General features: G+C 41.9%; 1 protein-coding gene across 8 annotated transcripts in view; it reads left to right on the forward strand.

Annotated features, from left to right (window-relative positions):
* Positions 1-24,026, forward strand: part of FILIP1 (filamin A interacting protein 1) — a 103,940-nt gene that overhangs the window by 58,868 nt on the left and 21,046 nt on the right. For 6 of the 8 annotated variants that reach the window (XM_026795934.2, XM_014269977.3, XM_074538362.1 and 3 more), the window contains 2 exons: positions 1,196-1,369; positions 3,377-3,555. In XM_026795934.2, the coding sequence (XP_026651735.1) occupies positions 1,196-1,369; positions 3,377-3,555 (353 nt within the window). Of the gene's footprint in view, positions 1-1,195; positions 1,370-3,376; positions 3,556-18,830; positions 19,416-19,639; positions 19,886-24,026 lie in introns of those variants that run through there. The other 2 variants (XM_074538366.1, XM_074538365.1) reach the window with 2 other exon arrangements.

Raw genomic sequence — 24,026 nt, forward strand, 5'->3', positions numbered from 1 at the left:
TGTCTCTGTGGTTCTGGGTAAAGATTTACAGGGATGAACAGGGATGAACTGAATGCTGTTATGAACAGCATGGAAAAGCGTGAAGAGTTGGTCAGTTCATAAATCTTAAAACAGTCATTGCTTACACAGGGGCAAGATTTGTAAAGAATTTTTTCCTAAAATGTCTGAACCTTTCCTTAGTGCTTAATTTACTTCCCAAGCTCACATGGGTTGTCAGAAAGGCAGGCAAGAGAAAAATGCCCATCCTCTTCTGCTCCCCCATCCATTTGCACTTGTGGGAAAGATGTTCTCTAGGGAATTCCAGGAGCCCACCAAGAGCCTGTAGGTTTTACAGTCCCTCCCTGGACTATGGCCTCATAAACATGCCTTGAAGGACAAGCAGGTGCCCTGCCCCCAGTTTACAGATGGCTTAACAGGTGTTGGCAAGCATCATTAGAAACAGAGCCCTGGCTTAAGTGTTTGTCCACAGCACAGCCCTGACGTGCTCCTTGTTCATAGGCAGGTGGCCCTGCAGAGCTGTCTGGCCATGGCCAGGTGTTTGCTCCTGCTGCTGGAACTGGGGGCTTCCACCTGGCTGCCCTTGGCCACAGGCGCACCCCTGCTCCCAGCCCCTGCTCCAGCAGCACAGCCCTCCTCCATGGCTGGGAGGATTTGCTCAGACTTACCACGTCCCGTTAGCTGGCGTCTGCAATGTCTCGGGTTTTGTTTAAAAAAAAAAGGAAAAAAGAAAAGTTATTTTAAAGGTTACTTGAAAAGAGTATTTAGCCACAAATTCAGTTAGAGAGTGACTAGGAGGTAACTGTCTGAGAAATATTAGTTCAGCTCACTTGTGCTGCTTGTTCTCCTCATTTCCTTGTCCCTTCAGGGAACACCATGGGCAACAACTAAAATCCAGTTTATGAAGAATAATGATGTTCTCTGGCTATAGTTGCAACTCAGATAAAAATTCATATCATTCAAATGTAATGTCATACAGGAACAGAATAATTCATCCCTAAAGTACAATATTTGTATTGGACTGATCATGTTTAATCTGAGATCTCCCAACATTTTTATATTTGCATTGACAGCCTGTCATTTTTCTAATTTATTTTATTTTTGTGTAGGCAGTCTGTACATATGAAATGCCCCTATTTTCCCCATGTTCCCTCTTGGTTCATAGGTTGACTCATGACAGTGATTTGCACTGTTACAGGCAAGGGAGGATGTGATCCACATGCTGAAGACAGAGAAAACCAAACCCGAAGTTTTAGAAGCTCATTATGGGTCTGCAACTCCAGAGAACGTGCTTCGAGTGCTGCACAGGGATGCCATCCTCGCCCAAGAAAAGTCTGTAGGGGAAGACGTGTACGAGAAACCAATTTCAGAGGTAACAACTTCTTGATTATTATGTATGTGCAGGGGGAAGCCTAACCAGAAGTGAGACTCCATATATTTAGGATGTACTCAAAGCATGCAAGAGGATTACACAGGATTTGTACACTGAAAACAAAATCTTGCTCACTCATATGCAGAATAATTTGTAAGCGAAGTCACTGGATTTGAACACAAACCATAAAGAGGTTTTATTCTTCCAAGGGCTGGTGCTGTTAAGCAAGACCAAAATCTTTGAGTGTTAAATTTCTAGTTTTTAAATTCCTTTCAATTACAGGCTTGAACTTCTACTGCTCACAGCACTGGTAACTACTCCTTGATTTTCTTGGCATACTAGAACACTGTCATGAGGGTAGTTAAGAAAAAAAGACCTTTGGAGATTGACCATATTTATGGGATCACAAATCCATATTCATTTTACATCACTTAAACTCTAGGACTGCAAAGTCAGTTCAGCCCCTAAAGGAGACTTACAGGACTCCTTGCTTTAAAATTTAAGCAATAAATGAATGTCAAGTAGACTTGAGAATTAGAGTAGACCTGAGAATGTCTGAGGCCAGAGTGAATGCCAAAATAAACAGCCATTGCTCCTGTTCATAGTTTCATAACAGTCCAAGTCATGGGGAAGGAGCATGCAACAACAAAGTTCATCTAATTAGAACATTTAATTCGCTCACCAGGAGTTGTGTCTACCATGGGATATTTTTGTACTGTGTATTCTCATTGAAGAATCTCCTGGAATTTTTGGGACGTTAGTAAATAAGGAAATCAAACCATAGTATGTGGGAGCATGCATAAAATCCTCTCAAACAAGATTAAAAGAGTTTAGCAAGGCTTTTTTTTCAAAGAAGCTGAAAATTTGACAGGGACCTGAATGTAAAACTTTTGTCATGTGCAGATTCACAAGGCTTACATTGAAATAAAGTAGAAAAACTAAGTGCAAAAATCTACTCTGAAAAGCTGAATCCAACCTGGCTCTTTGATAAAATGCAATGATTTTTTCACTTTGACTGCTATGCTCAGCTTCTGGAGACCAAACTGCCATGGTCCTCCTGCTCTCTTATTTCCCTCAGTTTACCAAGATATGATGTGAAACAACAGCAGCCCAGGGCAGCTGGGGCTGAGGAAGACGAGATTCTCACAGGGCAAGGGTTGGGAATGGGCAGAGCAACCAGACAAGTACCAAGGCTTTGGGCTGCTTTGGCAGCGAGGAGACTGGAGTTGGTCATCTGCACCCAAGAAAAAGCAAAAGGAGCAACATGAATAGCCATGATGATTTGGAGTGCTCTGGCAAGGTTTTAGACACACATTCCTGTTTGTTTTTTTTTTTTTTCCCTGTTTGAATAATAGCTGGCATATTAAATTAATAAAAAATACAGAGGACAAAAAGGGTAAAAGGTTGTGAATAAATAAAGAGAATTTCTGTCAAAAAACAGGCTGAGGGAAAATTCCTAAGGCTTATATTTAATTGTATTTGGTAATGTAAAACTGCATCTGGACAGAATCTAAATAATTTGGGTCTTTAATCTGAGCAGAGTTACAGGTGTGTTAAAGATGTGTAACTCAAATTTCAGTCTTCAAATTAGACTTTATGCTCTTCATGCACGTGTCCAGTCCCCATACAGGTGTGTGAATTCAGGCTCCCAGGCTCTGAGTTCTGAGTTACAGCTTTTTCCCAGGGAAATGAAGAAAGCGTGCACAGCACCTCACCACAGGGGAAATACAGCACTACAACAATATTATTTGTTACCCTAAAGCTGAGTGAAATTCTGTCCTTTGTGCATCTGAAAACTGTGCAAATGTTTATTGCTAATATGTCATCCAAATAAATCATTACTTTCACAGGGCAGTTATTCTTATTTCTAGTCACTGCTTTATGTAAAACCCAAGACATATAATTACGGGACTTGCATTTAGCAAACACAACATTGTTGGTCAATAAATCAGATGAAGTAAGCAAGGAGACCTTTAAAACAGTCTGTTCTCCCTTCCTCCAATCCAGCTGGACAGACTTGAAGAAAAGCAGAAGGAGACGTACCGGCGCATGCTGGAGCAGCTCCTGCTGGCAGAGAAGTGCCATCGTCGCACCGTCTACGAGCTGGAGAATGAGAAACACAAACACACAGATTACATGAACAAGAGTGATGACTTCACCAACCTCTTGGAACAGGAGCGGGAGAGGTGAGTGAAAGACCAACCCCAGTGCTTGTCCCTTCAGCAATGACACAGCCAGGAATTTTCTGTGTTTAAATGACACTAAACTTTTGTGTAAAACATCTGTAAATGTTGGTTCACTCCTGTCATTTGTACACACGTTAATGTGCAAGTCTGGAGCTGGAGGAATACCACTGAATGTTCCTGCAGTGTGAGCTTGACTTAAGAAACAAATTTGTTTTGCATTAGTCATGCCATTTTGGGTTCACCTCCAGGTAGCTTTTGATCAGATGTTTTTTGTGTAGGCTAAGTTTGAGACTGGCTTGCTTAGCTAAGTGCTGAGTTTGTGAGGGACAGAGCACTGTTGTCACAGCAGGAGGGCAGGGTAAGGAAAACCACAACACACATGAGGATACTGGCACACCAGTGGCGGGACTCTGCCATGCCCTTTGCGTTTAGGCTTGCAAAGTCACAAACCATCTGCATTCTTTCTCATAGTTTGAAGACACATGCCTCAGGCAAGTTATCTGGAAGAAAATATTGTCACGCTCACAAAATGTGCCCAGCCTGTGATGGACTATCTGTGATGGTGTTTATCTCACAGTCCCATACACCCCACATTTCTTTTTTTTGAGTGTTTATCCTGCCTGTTAGATGGGTAATTTGTTCTCTGTGTCTCTAAGAAAATAAAGATATCACTTACCTTAGCTGAAGACTGAGCACCAGTAACAGCCTCAGTTTTTCAATATGAATTTTTTTTGCTTATACCAAACTGCTTGAAATCAATCCATGTTGTGTTTCTTTTTTTTTTTTTTTTTTTTTTTTTAAACAGCTCTAAGAAAAATACTTAAGGCAAGTTCAAAGAAGAAATGCTTTTGAGGAAACCACAGGCTTGTGTCAGACATTTGCAAAAAGCCAGGAGCAAAACTGTTTAGTGTATTTCCTGAACTCAGTTCAGTGCCAACTTTGAGTAGGTGGCACATGAGCTACAGTGACCATATTTCCTGGTTTAATAGGTTTTGGTTTTGTTTCTGTCTTTACTTTCCTGGATTGATTGGCAAATTTTAGAGAACAAAAATGCTTCTGCATCTAAGCAAATTGATTCTCACAGTAGAGAAGGAAAAATGTAAAAATAAATATGCTTTAAGAAATAAAATATGTTGTATATTCAAGTAAGGAGCAACTTCACATCTGATTCTCATAGAAGACATTTTGTCTCAATACTGAATATCCATGTATGTGTGGACACATACAATGTGTGGACACAAAAGTGGTATTAAAATACCATTTACATTTGCCCTTACATTTTAATATACACATTAATTTGACAATTGTTGCCTTCTTATTATTCCCTCTCAATGTGTGAAAGCCACTAAATAGTCTACTACTATGACCTGGGTTGAATTGACTTCCTTTAATGAAGTGATTAAAGAGCTTTTTGTCTTGCCACTAAGATATCATGTCCTATATCTGTGGGCATTTTCTCTTACCCTTCCTGCTCTCTCAAACTTCAAGTTTTCTACATTCTATAATTTTTGGAAAAACAGCAATAAGAAAGGGAAAATTTGAATTTGAATTTCTCTTGAAAGCAGATCTTCAAGAGCAACTAAATCCACTGGCTTTATTCATCAGTGCCTCTGTACTGGTGGCTGCAGGGCAATAATTGCAGTGCTGAAGCCCTTTTGATTTATGTTGAGTAGCACCATAAATCTGATGTTTGCTACTTATTCCACTTTGTTTGTCTATGACACTAATTTGTTTCAAGATAGTAGTGGCCAAGCAGAGAAAACATGACATGCAGCTAAACATAGAAAACCAAGATGCATGTACCTCCCTCTTCAGGTTCCTCCTCTCAGATCACTTGCAGAGCAGATTGGCAAAATCAGGATGGGCTTACTTGTTAAGCACAAAGTTCAATTTCTTACCTTTGTTTTCTGAGTGCACATGAAACTGAGGCTGCACCCACGGCTTATTAAAAACTAGAAGTAGTATTGTTTGAGGGCTATATTCACAGAGAAAGAGAGGGTGATAGGATGACTTCTTAGGAAAGCCCCAAAGTGGCAATAGATTTTGTCAAAAAGAAAGTTTCAAGTGGAAAAATTAAGTTGCAACAGATTAAAGCATACAAAAATCTCATACTCAGTCTACATATTGGGACAGAGAACTGACCTGCCCAAAGGCATTTTTTAAGTCCTGCACAGGCATTATTGTTTTATAAGTACCACTACACATATAATTCATTTTACTGTGGTGCTTTGAGGGTTATTTTATTAAGAGCTGAACAGACTTGTAGTCTCCATGAAAACAAAAAGGGACACAGAGTTGAACTTTGCCCGTCAGCCACTCTGCTGCACTCGCAGTTATAATGTTAATGAGACAGGGTGAGCCAGAGGAAGAACAGTGCTGCAGGATGGCCATCTCACAGCAGTCTACTACAATGAGAGAAGTAATAATTTCTACACTGGCTCTAAGTAATTTCAGCAGTTCCTTTTCTCACAGCATTTTATCCATCTTCCTGAACCATTGTTGTCTACATCAACTTTTGCAGGCCACATCTGCTTTTGCTGTCTTGTGAAAGTTTGAACAAAGCAAAAAGGGGATTCTTTAAGAAAGAAATATGCCTCAGTTCTAACGTATGTCTAACACTCTCTTAATGTATTTACTTTGGAACATTTTTTTACATGCGCTTTCATACATTATCTCTAATCCATCTACAACAACATGCTATGAAAGCAAACAGTTCCTATGAGTGACTAATTATTAGGCCAGCCTCATACAGGAAGGAAGTAACAGGAAAACATGATTTCTCAAAAATAATGATGCGTGAAAAATATGAAAAAGAGAAAATTGTGCACTGGGATTTTCAAAATGTAGACAGCTGGGGATGTGGGGGTAAATGGAAAAGACTGAAGGGCCTCACTTTTGCTGCTGGCTCTGCAAGACCAAGTGCAACTGACCTGAAGAAAGATTGTGAAAAAGGTTTGCATGTTACAGGAAAAGAGTAGTGATGATCATTTGCCAGGTGGAGATGAAAGAAATCTGCTACTTTTAGTGGATGGTGCTTCTACAGACATGGTGGCTGAAGCGTTTTGCAAATTTCCCTATAGTATGCTATAATAATATCCAATGATGTTTGAAAGTTATGGACAGTATTTTCTACTTTTCTGTGCAATCAAATTTCCCTTTTCAATGCTTGCCCACCTCAGCTGCTGTTTCTCTAACATCAAGCTGTGCTTGGGTATCTCTGGCTCTGGGGAATGCAGAACAGACATCTTCCTGGAGCCTCCTGAGGAAGCTGAGGAATATGGAGAAGAGCTGAAGGCCCCCAGGCCCCCTCAAAGACTTGGATGAGAGATGGTGGAGTAAGGAGTCTCTGGTCTGAGAGGTGGAGAATGAAGGGTCTGGTCAGAAATGCATTGGTGCTGTGGCTTGCAGGGGCTGCTTGGAGAGCAGCAGAGCAGGCATCAGCAGCCCCAGGGATAAAATTAGTCTTCCCAGCACAGGCACCCTCATGAACTTCAGCTGTGCTTTGGGGAGGGAGCTGGTGGCGTGACTTTGGGCTGAGCTGGGCACAGCTAAACCAGCTATTGGTACTTCATGACCCCAAAAATTCATGTATAAAGCAGGCTTAACAAGAAATGGTACTTGGCTTTTCTCTGTGCTGCCTAGTCCCAGCCCTCCTCCCTTCCTTTTAGGGACCTGGGGGCAGGGTTGGGGGGAATCTTTAGTTCATCAAATATGAACTTTTTCATTTGATCAGCAGGCCTTTTTTTTTTTTCTGGTGGAAATGGGTAGAGATCTTTGCAATCTCAGCATTTCTTTGATGTTTTGATTGACCTAGGAGATGAGGTTTTAAATGCTGACATTTTTAGAGGTGCTAATCTCCGAAAAGTTTTTCTTGTGCCATTTTAATCCTGTTGGTTGACAGCACATTTTGCTCCTATTAAAAGCACTGCAAAGCCCCCATTGATTTTAAAGGTTCAGAAAGAGGCTTGAGGTGAAGACCAGTGAGCCAGTCCTGCCATCCAGGATGGATAGAAGAAATAGCCTGAAAGCCTGCAAAAGGAAGGAGCAGGGAATTTTTTTATATGGATGAGAAGTGGGTTGCCAAACAGAGGGTGTGATGTGGTAGAAAGGCTCTGTTGGAGCTCTGTTATGGGGGATCCCTCCGTGTGACTGCTTTGTGAGTCATTTGATCATGTCCAGCACGATCCCTGAGCCTGCTGAGACTCTGTCACCCCACCACATAGACCAGGAAATGTACACCCAGTATCTCAGTGCTGTCTGTGCTAAAGGACAGATATATTTTATTGTAAGGCTGAATACTTTATTGTATTCACTGAAGTGATGAGGATTTAATATTGGTTCTTGCTTTCCTCAGTGCTTCAAATTATTCTTTACAAGCACTGTGAGTGTTCTCAGTGCACTGAAGCATTTCACATTTTCCTCAAAGGCAAGGCTGAGGATTCAGTCTGTGCTTCCTAAGCATTGCCCTGCTAAATCTGGTTTTAGTTAAACCCTCTTTTTGAAGTACATGGCCATAATTAGATCTTCCTAGAGGAGACAGCAAGACTGTGACCCCAGCTCTTTCCTCCACAAAGTTCCCTTTCAGTCTTCACGTAAAATTGTCTCCTCTTTGCCTTCCCCACTGCAGCACCCCCAGCAAGGAATGCACTGGCAAGGCCCTCGGAGGTCTGTGATAATACATTCCTCTGGACTTCAGTCATGCTGGCACCGAGATGCTCTTGGCTGCTCTGCTGGTGATGTAATTCTGGGCCCACATCACCTGCAAAGTAAACTGATCTGTGAGCAATAAAGCACACGGCCCTCTAGAAACAAAAATGGGAGTGTTGATGTTAACAAGTTTACAAACTCCCTTTCCTCCCCTTTTTGCATTTCTGCTTTTAGTACCAAGGCTTCCCTTCTCCCTTTTCCCACGAGACGGCAGCACCAAGCCTTTCACTGGGAAGTGCCTGCCTTTCTGCTTCTCTGCATTTCATGGATCCAAGCAAGTGTAAAGGCTGGAGCGTGATACAGATTGGAGATTTTAAGTGTGTTGCCTTTCCAGTTTGTGTTTTCCCTCGATTTTTTTGAAGACTGTAAAATAAAGGAACTGGCAGGAAGACAGCTGGGCAGAGTATCCAGAGTATCCATCAGTAATTTACTTGTTTAGAGAACAATCAAGCCAAAAATATGAAGTGTTCAGGACTAATAAATTTCTGTGATTTATCACCATAAAGCCAAATTCTGTGATAAAAATAGGCCCATACAGAAGTATTGGAGTGAGGTATAAGATCCAAACATGTAACACAGATTTTGGCCTGTAAGTGTAATCTGTTGGTGATTCCTCTTAAGTCTGGAAATTAGATGACTTTACAGAAATATTTTTGCTATCTTCTTTGCCCACCCCCCCCCCCTCCAAGAGTTTTTAGCCATATTTATACTCTGGCTTTTTTTCTCATATGGAGATTGTTTCTATGTCCTGGTTTCCAAATTGTGACCAAAAACAAGGAAAAGCCATCCCAAAGGGACTTCACCATTGCCTACAGCATTTTACTGCACATTACTGGCCTTACTAGAGCACTGAGTCACTCTGTCTACTTTTCAGTGAGTGCATCTCTAAACTTTTAATATTATAATGTAGAAGACAAGGGCAGCAGTGCATTTTTGTTCTTTTCAGGCTGGCATGCTATCAGTATGGTTTGAAAAAGCTGGTTATTTTCTGTCAATATAATATATTCACAGGGTCACAGATCAGAAATTCTGGGGTAGTCCATGAAAAGAAATGAATTAAAAAACCTGGCAATGACAAATACAATTTCTGCACAGTTAAGTAAATCTGAAGGCATTCCATTTTGCAGATCCTGTTTTACAGCTCTAGCTGACTGCAAGGCAGAGATGACTAAAAGTTTGTTTTAACTAATGAATCTGGTCCCAGCTTCCAACAAAATGGTTCCAAAGGTAATTTGAAAATGAGAGAACAAACAGTTACATCTGACTGTGGAGAAACAATATGAAAGTATTGCAAGTCTTACACAATGTGAGCTGGGACTAATCCAAATCCATCTCTTTACACTTGGATAGTCCTCAAAACTGTCCAGTCTTTCAGTCACTTCTGGGATTATATAAAATGGCATCATGTGTTGTTTCAGCTACTTTTCCAAATTTTTTTCTAAGTAGGCATCAGCTTCACAGCCCTTGAGAGAGAATTATTATACAAAACTATATGTACTTCAATATTCCTAGTAAGTTTGCTCGCTAAAATCATCAATTCAAATGCTCCCAGGGTCAGACAGGGGGAAAAAATTACTTCATTCAAAATCTACTCACGAACTCAAACTCTGTCCAGGGTGCAATAGGTAACAATTTGAACATTTAAGAGGCCTTTGGCATGTTTCAGAGTTATTATACTACTGAAATAAAGATCAGCTCGCAGCTCTACTGAGGCCATCTTTTTAAGTTGTCATTTTTTAGGCAAAGAAAACAAGAATTGAATCAGGGTCATGCAGGGAAAATTGCTTCCTCATTCAGAAAGATTAGAAACAGGTTTCAGTTGAAATGCCAGGTTTCAGTGAATTTCTAAAAAATTTAAATAGATACCACTTATTTACAAGCATAAATATATAATGGGTTCTCGAGCTTGAACATGTTGGATATTTGCTTTATGTTTAAATGCAAATTTACCTGTGCAGAGATGCACAGTCTGATTAGTGAAGTGTATGACCTACTGCCCTAATGCCCTACTAATATCCAAGACCTGTTCTGTATGTCTGATAACTTCCATCAGTTGTAGCAAGAACCTCAGGACATCATCTGACTAGGGGCATTATTCTGAATCAGTGAGCCTATATGGAAGTGTTCCTAACCCTAAACAGATGTAATGCTTTCTCCATCTTCTTTCTCCAAAAGGGTGCTAAGCTGTGCATCTCTTCGCATTCCTGCAGCATCTCCAGCAGCAGTGGAGATTAGAAATACTGAGTTTTATATCTGCATCATTTCAGTTTTCATTTCTTTTTAAGACTTGTATGTGAAGAAATCTTAAGGCAGAAATAAAAAATCCAGGGGGTGCAAATATCCAGACAAAGCATTCCCATGAAATTTGCCAAGGCCCATGCAAATGTGAGAGCAGAGAAATGCAAAATGTGTAATTCACCACATATTTGTAAGGTACTTGAGTAGGTGCCTGACTATAATATTGTGTTGCCATAGTTAGTATTTCAACTAACTTTTTAAAAACTCATTAAGACATATCATTTTGGGTGTAAGACTATTATTAAAGTCAATAAAGAAAATCTGATGACCTAATTCACAAGACCAGCTAGTCAAAAAACCATATCAAATAACCCTGTGATTATGCCACTCACCTGGACCATGATAGACCTTTAATCCTTCTGTCAACTTGTTGGGACCTGAATCCACCTCTCAGAGGAGGCCTTCCTGGCCACATCACTGGTTCCTTGGGGCGCCTGTTCCCATTTTTCCTGGGAAAAATTGTTATATTTTTACAAGTCACTTATATAATTTTGGTTTCTTTTCACCAAAGAGATGAAAATCTTCTTGTAGGTCAGGGCCTGAGTATTCAAATTTCCCAGACAGAGGAATTCACTGGTCTAGGCAGATCACTTGATCTTCTGAAAAATGGAGGATTTTTCACTTGTTAGTTTGGTGAATTGGGCCAAGATACAGTCCCTTCTATCCCCTGCTTTTCTTAAAATGACAAAAATGGAAATGAAATGACTGATCGGAAACAAACAAATGTTTCACTGAAATCCACATGAAACACTTCTTCACTTGAATGAGAGAAAAAGAATAAGCTTTCTTAAATATATTTTTAAATTTTTGGTTAAGCTCTGAAACTGAAAATTCAATTACACAGCTTTGTTATGCAGTCGCTTATGTTAGGGAATGATTAATAGTAACATGTAATGCCTTAATGAGGGAAGATAAAGCAATGAGCAGAAAATGATGCTAAATTATAGCAGAATAACAGCAATGTTTTTCTGATGATAGCAATTATGTCATAGCTGAAAAAGTATCTCTTGGTGATAAGTACATATATCATAGAATGAAAGTTCCTGTACAATTCCATTTAAAAAGTTCATTTTCAGAGGAACCAGAAGGGGATAGATGTATTCTCTTTCATCATTTAAATGTCAGGCTTTTCCTAGATGACTTTACTCATTTTAAAATGATGCATAGCTGTCAACATTTTTTCATTTTGAAAATTACTGCCTGGGACACAGCCGTGGTTTCCAAAAGCAGCAGGGCAGAGCAGTGTCTGTCACAGTGAGAGGCAGTGTGGAGAACAGCTCATGTGACACGGGCGCAGCTCATCCTGCAATAGAGGGGGGCCTGTCCTGCTGTCACTGCCTCGTGTCCCCACCTGACAGCACCAGTGCCCCGTGCCCACCATTAGCTCACCCAAGCTTTCTGCATCCCTCTTCCTCAGGTCTTAGGAAATAATTAATCCTGATGCTGGATTTTTATGAGCACAAAGCTGGCATTGCTGCAACTCCTTTGAAGTCAGTAGAGCTCTTCTTGATTAATGGGATAAATAGAATCAGAATAGGAATTCTGAAATGTGTGTGTGCTTGTACCTGTAGAAGTCTATACATGCACATATAAATGTGTTACGTACAGCAGTTTGTTGGGTGCAATTATAGCTTCTGCATGGGAGTCTGCAATCCAGAAAATTAACTTGTCAGCAATACATATTTCCTGTAAAATAATATTTTTATGTAACTTATATATGCATTTTGGTTCATCATAGCAATTGTAATAACAATAACAACAACAACAACAACAATAAAGCATAATAGTAATAATAACAATAATAACAATAATAATTATAACAACAGCAATGATAATAGCAATAGTTTTAATTCCTATAATTTTTTACATAATTTCCACAGCCAAATTACGCCTTTTAGGTTTTGCATGCTTTTTGGTCAGTATTGCCTATTGATTTCACCAAGGAGGCTGTAAGCTTTTGCCTCCTTGTGCATGAGGCATCATCTGCACTTATGTCAATAGAACATTTTAAAAAATAATAGTGATTTGTAAGTGACGATGCCCAGTGGAAGTCGACAGCTAATGACTGAATAGCTGATTAGAGAGCAACAAGGCCAGATTGTTTAAGTCCTGCAGTTATTCAGAGATCAATACAGACATGGAAGAAAGAAATTTGAAGACCAAGGCAAGCACAGCACCTTCCAATTCCTGCTTACTGTATGAAACTGGCTCAGTTTTTCCTTGCTTGCTCTCCATCTCAGAACCTGAGTTTTCCCTGTCCTTTTTTTAAGGTGTTTATATACTCAACAGGCTACAGTCAAGATGTGATCTTGGAAAGGGAGTGTGCAAACTAGAAGTATTTCAGACTGAGGAGAGAAATAAAGCCACACATGTTGTTTCTGTGGCAAGGGATGCACAGGGGCTGGTGCAAGTAAGAGTTTCTTTGAATGGAAACACTGACAGGTTCTGTTCTTGTGCAAGGGCTGTCATCAGCCCGTGTCTCTCTTGTCCTCAGAACAAAGCCCTGGCTTTTAAAGACATGTATTTCATAATATAAATAGCCCAAATAACCTTAGGTGAAGAATGATGCTCAGTTCAGGCAAGATGACAGGACTACCAAGGATGTGCAACAGCAAATCTGGGCAACCAAAATACATATCTGCTCAAAAATCAGATGCCTGTGACCATTCATATTTATATGTGCAGTGGTTCTGTATTTTTGGTTTGGGTTTGAATGGGGGCTTTTTGGGCTTTTTGTTTGTTTTCTTTATATTTTCCTTTTAAAATTCTACATTGATTGCATTCCAGATATTTATGGGAGTCTTTTTTGAATTCTGTTCTAAGTAACTAGATGTAAAAGGTTAAAATAGCAGGCTCAAACTTCGGGTGAGTCTAGGCCCTGTGCATTGGCTGGAGAGAGGAGCTGTGAGGACAGACTCTTCTCCAATTGTCTCTCAATAGACACAAATCTAATGCCATCAGCAAACCTTAGAATTGCATGAGCTGTAGTAAATAGCTATGTGATAATCAAAAACCTTTTTTTAAGTGTAGGGGGGTTTCTTTAGTGTTTTTTCACAATTGTGGTGGATTTGGTTTTTTTTTTTTTGGTTTTTTTTTTTGTTTGTTTTTTTCTTGTTTTGTTTTGGTTTGGTTTTATTTTTGCTGCTTTTTTGAGGGGAGAGGTGCCCATTTATGCTACACCTCCAGTACACAGGCAAAAAAAGGTAGCAAAGGTGGGGCTGTGGGATGGATGTGGTGGAATGTATGTGGGCTTCTGTGTTCAGGGCGAGAGCTGAGGGTCCTGGCATCAAAAATAATGGAAATACCTTCCCAGCCTTTCAGACTGAGAGCTGGCACATGGCATATGAGGATGTGGTGTGACAGCCAGGATTACTCTATGCTGATGTTGTTAAAATCTATCAGTCCCTCTCTAGATCATAAAAGCAGCTGCTGGCTGCTCTTTTACAGCATTTGAAAATTTTTCTGAGGATTCATTATTTGCTAAATCATTGATAATATGACACTCACAAGGAAGTAATTTAAAAATCAAGAAGGAATCTTCATTAGATTATTTTCTCTGCTTTTATAGGTGTGGATTGTATTATTCTTAGGTCACTGTGACCAAGGTGGCTGAATATGATATGCACAAGTGCACACAAAGGCAGCATTTCTAAAAAAGACTCTGCATTGACAGAGATGAGTTTTTATATTGACTCCACTTGAACAGACACTTGCTCTCAAGCTGCATTGCTGTTGTACAGCTGTGTGAGCTTCACCATGCTTGACTAGCCCAGCGTGTGCAATTGCATGCAAAAACGATGACAGTATTAGTGATGCTATTTCCTAAATCCAGTTTTTAAATTTTGTCACTCTTTTCTTTTTTTTTTGGCACACTTTCCAATGTTGGTGACCCTCTTGTGGTGACTGCAGACACACTATCACTTGTATGGTTTGATGTGAAAATGAAGCAGGAACTCTTTGGATTCTGTTTTCTCTCATTTTCCCTGCCCATTAGTTTTACTCACTCTATCAAGTACTATATTTCAGCGGTGTTTCAAATGTGGAGCAGTGAGGCAGACAACCTTTAGTTTTAGGTGTAAGACACAGGTGCCTTTCAACTCCAGTGAGTTACTGGGTTACCTTGCTTGAAGGAAGGGTCAGTGGGAAGAAACACAAAGGAAAAGAATGTCCAGGAAAGACCAGCAGGAGTGACCAATGGGGCAAGAACTGAACTGATGGACCTGGATTGTAAAAAAAGACAAATAGCAAAGAGACAGGTATAGGCCAACAAAACAAAAGCAACAGAAAGGAGAAAATCAGTCAGGACTAATTTCACATCCTAGACCCAGCTGGAGCAAAAGATGCCAAGACACTCCCAAAAGATTAATTCTCTCTGGGTAAACTAAAAATAAGCATGGTTCTCCCTGCTTTTAAAGACTTGAGCTCACTCTTCCACCTAATTTTCCCCCATGAACACCTAGCACCTCAAAAGCAAGTAGCTTAGAAGAGCAAGGGTGGAGCCCAGAGCTGGCAGACAGCGTTGGTGAGGGATGGAGCTGATGGAGCTCAGGCAGGTGAAGCAGCCAGCACTCACCATGGTGGATGCAGAGGGCAACAAGCGTGCTTGTCTAAGCTCCAGGACACCTTTCCCCTTGGCTCCCAAGGTGCTCTTGTTGAAGGGCCACAAGAGGCTTCTATGAGACTCCTGGTGCTTATTCCCAAAATGTGACCAAATCACACTATGAAGCAATAATCATGACACAGGCAGGTCCTGCTTCAGCTGTAATCACTTTTACTTAAAATAACCCCAGCAGTATTGGAGATGCTGAGCTTTCCAGCTATCAAGAGGTTACACACAAGTGCTAAGAAAGCAGAAAACCAAATGGAAAGGGATAGTGCAAGAGGGAAAAAAAAAGCCAGAAATGCCTTTGTTAAACTTTTGAATCATGCTTTGACAAAAGGCAGCAGATCCCAACCTGGGGTAATTTTCATGCTGCAATAAACAGAAAAATAATTTAAAACCTAGGCAGCATGACTTATTCTGAAAGATCTGAGGGGTAATAAAAAAGCCTGTGTGCAAACGTGTGTGTGCACACAGTTTTTTTAACAGCTGCATGGAACAACCTGTTTTAAATAAGAACAAAGGTGAACAAAGCCAGTTGTCAGGGCAGCTCACCAAATGAAGTTTTTTAATGTGCATGACGTATGCCATATAAAGTGTATTGCCTGAGATACAGCACAGAGTCCAACTTGAAGTATTTTTCTCAGGCTTCTCCTACAAAGTCATGTTTCAAGAATTTACTGCATTCATCTTCTTTATTTATTTCTCTTCTCCAAAAGGCCCAATGGATCACCTTGCTCATTATATCTTCAGCAGCCAGTTAAAATCAGCCTCTTCCCTCCCTAAATATTAAAATTTTCTTGTTCTGTCAAGATGTCACTCAATCAATTTATATCTGTTGCACTCAGAGCAGACAACTGTAAGCAGAAAGTGGAGGTCAGGTCTGACTTACCAAATGAGTTTGAATTAAGCAAAAGAAGGGGAAAAAAGAAAAACAAAATAGTGATGGAAGATTTTCACTGCTTTGAAGCTTTTGTGAAAAAAAAATAAAAAAGTCTGGCAAGCACACAGTGTACCTTTTCATGTATGTAAGTAAACTCAAATTTAGGAAAAGCTTTGCGTTACACAAACAGTAATTTTTGGGCTTTTTGTAACATGTTTGAGAACTTGGAGAGAGTTACAAGCTTTCTGCCTTCACTATAAATGTTCCATGTGTTTCTGCACTGAAGGTAAAGAGACAACTGAGAGCAGGGACAGTGTGCTGGGAAGGTTACAAAACTCTGTCTACAGAGAATTTTATAATCAGGCAATAATTTGTTACAAGTCTCTAAGATCCACAAGAGGAATCTATTGCTGCGCATAGTTAGAAAAATTTTAAAGAGAGCAGCTTATCAAAGAAATGTGTACTCTATTTGCACATCATTCAATTTTAATTTATTTCCAATTCCATCTTTTGATTCCCAGTTACTCTTCTCTGTAGTAGGCAATCATGCTAGATGCAGAGTATCATTTCTGATTTTCAAGATGAGTTGAAATTTGGGATTCCTATCTATTCCCTCTGCTGCTTTTATTTCTTGTTGTTTTTCTTATCTGCTCTCTCAATGTTGCAAGTGCTGCTTTAATCAGGAATGCATTTCTTGAACTACTTCATCCCAATGAATGTGTGAACAAAAAAATTCATGAGCAAGTTAAATTTTCCCAGCCTTTGAAGTCACCTAAAGTTGAGGTACTCTTGAAAAATAACAACATATGAAGTACCTTTCTATTTTTATATAGACACATAATGTGATTTCTAAGCAGTAAAAGAAAAGCTGTAAATATTAAAGGCCTGCTTGGCCTTAGCTGTGACGTCCTACCTGATATCCCCTGTAGGTCTGGTACCAGTGTAGTGGTGGGTACACAGAGTAGTTGAAATGGTGATGGGAGAGTACTTTAATTGTGAAATCTCATGGTGGTACAGACTTAACCAGTGCAGGTGAGTAGGCTCACTGTTACTACACTGCACTTTCTCTGACATCCTCTTGACATCCCTGACTGTTCTGCTCAGAGCTGAGACCATGAAAACACAGATGAGGGAAGATGTGTCGCTTGCAGTGCCAGCCTGGCCCAAGCATGGCAACCCAGACAAAAGGACAGCCAGAGCAGACACCAGAGAAGGACTGTTGGTCTGGGAGGGTGGGGGTTGGCAATGGAGTGCAGAGGTGAGGAGCACCTGGGACTCAGCAGCGGCGCAGTGGGACTGGGACGAGCTGTGCAAAGAGCTCCAAGCCCAGAGCCAGCTGGGCTGGGCTGGGGTGTGTGAGCAGAGATTCCCCTGCCGAGCCAGCAGCGCTGGTGGAGCACAGCCCTGCTCCTGGCTGCTGATCACAGCCAAACCCATCTGTCAGCAGATAGTTTTGAAACTTGCTTGCAAAGTGCTCCATGCCTTTCTAGTATCAAACTGCCTCGAGGCTGACACCCTGCTATTGCTATAAATTATTTTGTTAACTTAGAGTGCAGACTTTTATGCAAAGGATCTAAGCTCTTCTGATGAACTATTGAAGTGCCCGTATAATGGCACATCATTACATTTCAATGGTCAATATCTTAGTGTTTGCCATTGTGTTTGCAATATCCTCTTTTAAAAGAATGTTTAGCTCTACCAAACAATGGGATTACAAAGGACACAGTAAATAGAGTAAGCAGATCATTGGTCTGCTCAGTGCATGTGATCATTTGTAATTGCACAAACACATTTTGTACAGAAACCTTTCCTCTGACACTGGAAAAACAGAAACATACCAAGATGTATCAGCTTTGCACACAGGAAGCAACAATCTCTCTATAGGACCTCAGATTCATCTTTTGGAAAGTATTTAGTAAATGAGGTAAAGGAATATGAAATCAGAGAGAATGCTTAAGACTTGTGTAGATTTCCCTGGAAAATGTGACTTTACTGTTGCATTCCTACATGGTGCTAGTAGTCATGTGAAGCTAATTTACATGGATTGTGAATGTTTTTCACTCTAAGAATAGTTCTCATTTTGGGGAGCATATTGGATCTGGGCTCAGACATGCAGGAGTCTGGAGCATCCACTCCTGGGAACAGGCAAAATCACAGGGATTGTGATCTGCATGCACCACCCATCCTGCTGCACTCTGTAACGCACACCCAATGTACCCCAGAGCAGGTGTCCCAAACAAAACCTTGGTCCTTTTCTACTTATACCTCCCACCCAGAACTTAATAATTCTGTTCTCAACAGAGTCTGAAGAGGGTGAGGTAAATAACAATAAAATTTTGAATAAAAAGCATAAATCCAGTCTCTAAGCACCTGCTTTTCAAATAAACTCTGCCCAGTCTATGTGCTGAATGAGGGTCCTAAGGAAAAATAATCAAAGATCATTAAATTAGACAGTTTCTCAAAAATTTAAACTCACATCCATTTTTAGTGGATAATAATATTTGAAATTCTGTACTTTCAGTGCTTTTGGCTATTGAAAGCTTTCTAAGAAAAGCGGAAAGTGAATGGCAAAGGAAGGAGGAAAGCAAAGGCGAAAGGGAAAGGAAAGGGAAAGGGAAAGGGAAAGGAAGCCCTTCCTAGCTCCCTTCCCAAAATCTGAAAAAGTGACTGGGAGCAATACAGGGAATCATAAGGGAAACAGAAGGAATCCTCAAGTTCTTTTATGCTGTTTTGGGAACAAAAGGGCTGGTTTAGGACTTCTTTAAAGCAGGGAGCTAGCAGAATGGTGCTTTTCAGACCTCACCAGACTTGGTTAGGCTTGCTACTATGCATGGATTTTCAAAAACAAACACGCCCGTATACTAAATCCCCAGGGGATTTTCTTCATGTATTCATGCCTTTATCAGCCGATCTTAAGATCAGCCAGCGCGTACCAGCAGTAGTACTGCCACTTCAAACACCGGCAAGACAAGAGGAAAGCAACAGGAACTTTTGTTGAGCCAGCGGAATGAATCGGCAGCTGGGACTGGGAAGCAGCAGCGCTCCGTGCATCCCAGTCCACTTAAGCAAAACCAACTCCCAGGGGCTCTCTGCGATCAAATTATTATTTCTTAATCGTTCACCTATGAACTGTAGCTGCAGAGAGCCCGGGGGGGCTGTCAGTAACAAACCCCGGGCGGGGGGCGGCGGACGGGAGTCGCTGCTGCCCCGGTGCTGCCCCGGCCCGGCGGCTCCAGCCCCGCCCGCCCGGGGCGCAGCCTCACCTGGCAGCGGCGCCGCGGAGCCGGGCCCCGCATCGCCCCCCGGGCTGCCGCCTTGGTTGCTTAAAAAAAAAAAATAAGAAAGAAAGAAAAAAGTAGGTCTAGCCATAAGGTAAGAGAATTCTTTTTTTCTTATTTTTGATTTTTAATTTTTTTTTTTTTTTTAATTTGAGCGCCGCTAATTGCCGAGTGCGTGCGCCATTGGCTGGCTCGGTGAGCGCACCGGGCAGTGGCGTAGGCGCGGGCGGGACGGAGCGGGGCTGCAGCGGGGCTGGAGCGGACAGTGGGGTGTGCGGGCAGCGGGGCTGCAGCGGGACAGAGCGGACAGCGGGGTGTGCGGACAGCGGGGTGTGCGGGCAGCGGGGCTGCAGCGGGCCAGAGCGGAGTGTGCGGGCAGCGGGCGCGCCGGGATGCGCGGCGGCCCCGGCTCCGGGCGGAGCAGAACAGCGCCGAGCGGCCGGGGCTGATGTAGCGTTGGGCTGGAGCCTTGGAAGGTGCACCTGGTGGGGCTGTGCTGTGCGGGTCCCCCTCCCGAAGCGCGCACCGAGGGGTCAGGGAAGGATAACGGCAGCCCGGAGACAGGTTTGGCAATTCTCATCTCTCAGCTGAACGCTGCTTCGCCTTCGCTCTCTGGTAGTGCGTGCCTGCTTTCTGTGCATCCCCTTTCCCCTCCTTTAACCTCCGGAATGAATGTGGACGATACTGTTGAGTAGTCTGAAAGGATGGCGGTCGGGTTTTGTTCTTAAAGATCTTTAGTGTTTTTCTTACGTGACCAGTGTGCTGGAAGGGTGGGGGGACACTGAATTTAATGAGTGTTCGTATTCCAAAATACTGCCTTCAGTCACTGCTCAGCTGGAGTAAGACGCTTTCAACACAAATGAACTATTTCAGCAAACTGGAGTTAAATTTTTACAAAATCAGTGCTAGAAACAGAAGATAAACGGCTGTAGATTACAAGCAATGTGTCCTCCTAATTAGGGAAGAAAACATTTCCTTTACTTTTAGTGTATTTTAGAAACTATTATGTAGTTTAGGAGCAGCAAGAATATTAATGTTTTTGTTATATAGTTTGATACAATCACTTTCCAAAGTTAATTCAGTTCTTCAGCAATGAAGAGCATGCTCTTTTTTACACCTTGAGTTTGCACATTAGGTAGCCACAAAAAATTGTCTTTAGGTTTACTAGAACTTTTTAAAACAAGCTTGTGTTTGTTTTCAGAGTTGACCCTGTGATAAACTGAACAAGAAGTTGGAAATTTCTCTAGTAAGGTCATTCAAACATTTTTCTCATTCCTTACCTTTAAAATGTAAGGGACAGTAAGGAGAAAAGTAATACAGATGTGCTTTATTCTTTTTCTTGTCATGGGATCTGATCTCGTTTACATATTTCTTCTCCCAGTTGAGATGGATGCATGGGAAGTAGTGAGGCTGATGATTCAAAGGTGTGACCTCATCACCTAATTTAAGTCTTGGGCCCGATTGTTTTGTTTCCTAGAGAGCCTAACCACTTTTTGGCTCTCTTTGACTTCAGCTCAAGTTGTAAGTACTCAGAACTAGCAAAATTCAGCCTTTTGGGTATCTCAGCCTGGCCCCAAACACGGAAGCACTGGGAAGAAGTCCTGACATGTGGAGGATTTCCCAGTGGCTGTAGAAATAATCTTCAAAAATCAGCTGTTGTACATTAAACAGGAAAAAAAAAAAAAAGGGAACTCCTTTATTGAGTTAAACCACCTCTTGCTGGTTTTCATTGTCCTGGGATTACAGACATTACAGACTCTTGCATCACTTAATGGGCAGCAGCTTTCTAGCTACCACTAGGAAGTTGTCCAGTCTCTCTAACTCTGCATGTACAGTAGCAAACTTTGGGTTTGAAGTGGAAAGATGAGTTTGCAAAGACATTTGCTTTCCCAGTGGAAATTCCCTTGGGATTGCTGTGTGAGTGGCAGAGAAATGCTGTTGGCCGCTCAGGAGGAAGCAGCCTTCATCAGCCCTCAGTCATCTGATCCTTAGTGACCAAGTCCTCATTAATGTATTTGCCTTAACCCCCACTTACTGGCCATCCGTGAAATGGGATAGAAGTCATTACACCCCATAGCAACAGACTTTTGGAATGTAAATGGCAAAGCAAGGTACTACAGGAGAGGGAAGTCTCATGGCTTTGTGCTAGAACAGCAGTGAGAAACTCTGTGGGTCTCCAGACTGTGTATGAACTCAATTAATAAGGTCCCCTAGAGACTTTACCTGCTTGACTCCTTTCCATCCTCTTTCTTCTAACTGCTGTTCCTCCTGTTGCCAGTTTTGATAGCAGGAGAAATAGCTCTCCACTTCTCCAGATTGCCCTCTACATTAGCCCCTCCTCTGAATGCTTAATTAACCACTGGGAGACACCTTGGGAAGCTTGGCTTTGTTTGTTTGCAGAGCAGTGGGCTAAAACAGGCCAACACAGCTGAACTATGGTGCTGTAAAGTTGATGTGCATGCAAACCATGGGAGCAGCTTATGGCCTTTCAGGGCATCATCTCACTTGCCATGCTTTCCCAGGATTTCCTTGTGTAGGTGAGTGCCTGTTTCTGTGCTAGAGGTGGAAAAGGTTTGTCTGAGTACCTGTGATGTTATCTCATCTTGCTGGAAGTACAAACAGGGAGATACACACACTGGTGTGATTTTCAATGAATGTTTGGGGGGCTATTTGCTTTTGCATGCTCTGTTTTAAACACTTGGAAGTGGATGTTTTTTTTTGAGAGGAGCCATGACTGAAGAAATGAAGGCACATCACTGGAGGGATAGAGTTGTAGCTGTCAGCATCCCACTGTGCTTCGATTCATAGCTTGCTGATCAATTCATAGCTTGGAGGAGGGAAGGGGAAGCAGAGACTGTGCAGTGAAACACTTCAGCACCAAACCTAAAGGCAGGAGGAGAGGGAGAGCCTGGTTATTGTCCATCCTGTCCTACATCTTCCTTGCCAGCTACTTCCAGCACACCATTCATGAGAGTCGTTAAAACTAATTCCATAGTTGCTCTTCCTCCAGTCCCAGTGTCCGCTTTCTCTGCAGCTGAGATTGGTTGCTGAAAGTTTTCAGGCTCCTGCCTCCCCAGCACGGCTGCCAACAGAGCTCTCCTGTTGCCCCAGCAGTGCCTGGTGTGGCTGTGAACAGCTGGGGCTGGTGGGGATCCAGGAGAGGCAGCTCCCTGTGCAGCAGGACCATGTCAGCTTGCAGCAGTGGCTTCTGTACTCCAGCATCCTGCCCGTGCCAGCCAGGCATCTTTCTTTATAGAGCAGAATCAGAGCAGCAGCATCCTGAGCTGTTTGTTTGTAACTGAGGCAGTGAACAGTTGCACATGGTCATCATACCTGAGGATTTGCTGCTTATTCATACAGTACTGCAAGGGGTAATGTGGCTGCCTTGGGTACTGGGCCTGTTCCTCAAATACTGTGGGGAGGACAGATGGTGAGGAGAGGGAGAGACCCCCAGGACCCCCATGGCAGCAATGATTGTGTATTCAGGGACAGACTCGGGCTGCAGGCTTTGCCATGGCACCTGTGGTAACGAGGGCAGGGGGCTGGATCACATCTGTGTGCTTCATTCTGGGGACACAAACCCCTGAGACTCAGTGATGGAGGCAGGTTATTCAGTTGTATCCAAACATTTCTCATTTCTGTTTCTAAATAAACACAAACCAAGACACCACATGCAGGCTGGGGGGTATCAAATTGTTTGATTGTCAGTGTTTTGGCTGTATCTAATGTTTCAGTACTAAAGGTTTTGTTTGTTTTCATTTTGATCCTGAATGCAGGTGCTTTCAGACTCTTGACAATCCAGCGTGCAGTTGCTCTGGCTAACACGTTGAAGACCAGGTGCTGGGAGTCTGAGGGCTTTTAGTGTTGCACAGGAGCCCATGTAGATGGGTGTTGCTTAGCAAACATTAACAGCAGCAGTCAGATGAAAAGCCTGATAGCAGCAAATGTGCTGTGAGGGTCAGGAGGGGACAACCTCGCCTTGCAGTCCTGCTGAAATTCCAGTTTAACCACTGAGGTATGAGAGTTGTACAAAGATGGTGAAGCAGGAGCAAGCTTAAACTCCGCTTTATTTTAGTCTCTAGAAGTAACACTGAAAAGGTGTAGATTTTTCAATTACTTTGGCAATTAACACATATATTTGTGTGCTGCCTTCCAACTCCCCCACAGACCCAGATTTTAGAAGCAGTTCCCATAGACATGAAAAACAGAAGTATTGATAAGTATCTTCTCTGAAAGTTAGCTTGTCAAATCTAAGACATGTAGTTTCCCTTTGCTAAAGCTGAAGCAGAATGAAGTGCTGAATGTTGCTTTATTTTCCCAGAGGGGCCAAGCTGGTTATTCCCCACTGCTAGCACTCCTGCAAGACAGTGACAGGGTTAACATGCTTTCTTCTCTTGCTCAGCCTCATAACTGACATTTTCTTGTCTTAGTTTAACAGGTATTTGCAATTTTTTTCAGTGGCTTTCTCAGCAGTGTTCCCCAGTAGACTCTCAGGTAACCACATGGAATCACGTATAGTCAGTGCATTATTTTGCACTCTGCTAAGCAGCCTGGCTGGTGTGCACTGCCTGGAGCAATTGCTGGGTGAAAATCACATGTGCAGGCCTAGGAATTACAAATCAAAGAGAGTTTTCTAAGCATCTTTAGGCATTTGTATGTCAATTTTTTTTAAAAGCGGTTTTCTGGGGTTTTTTAATTTATAGGG

Source organism: Zonotrichia albicollis, chromosome 3, assembly GCF_047830755.1.
Source record: "Zonotrichia albicollis isolate bZonAlb1 chromosome 3, bZonAlb1.hap1, whole genome shotgun sequence".
In the NCBI taxonomy this organism is placed as follows: Eukaryota; Metazoa; Chordata; class Aves; order Passeriformes; family Passerellidae; genus Zonotrichia; species Zonotrichia albicollis.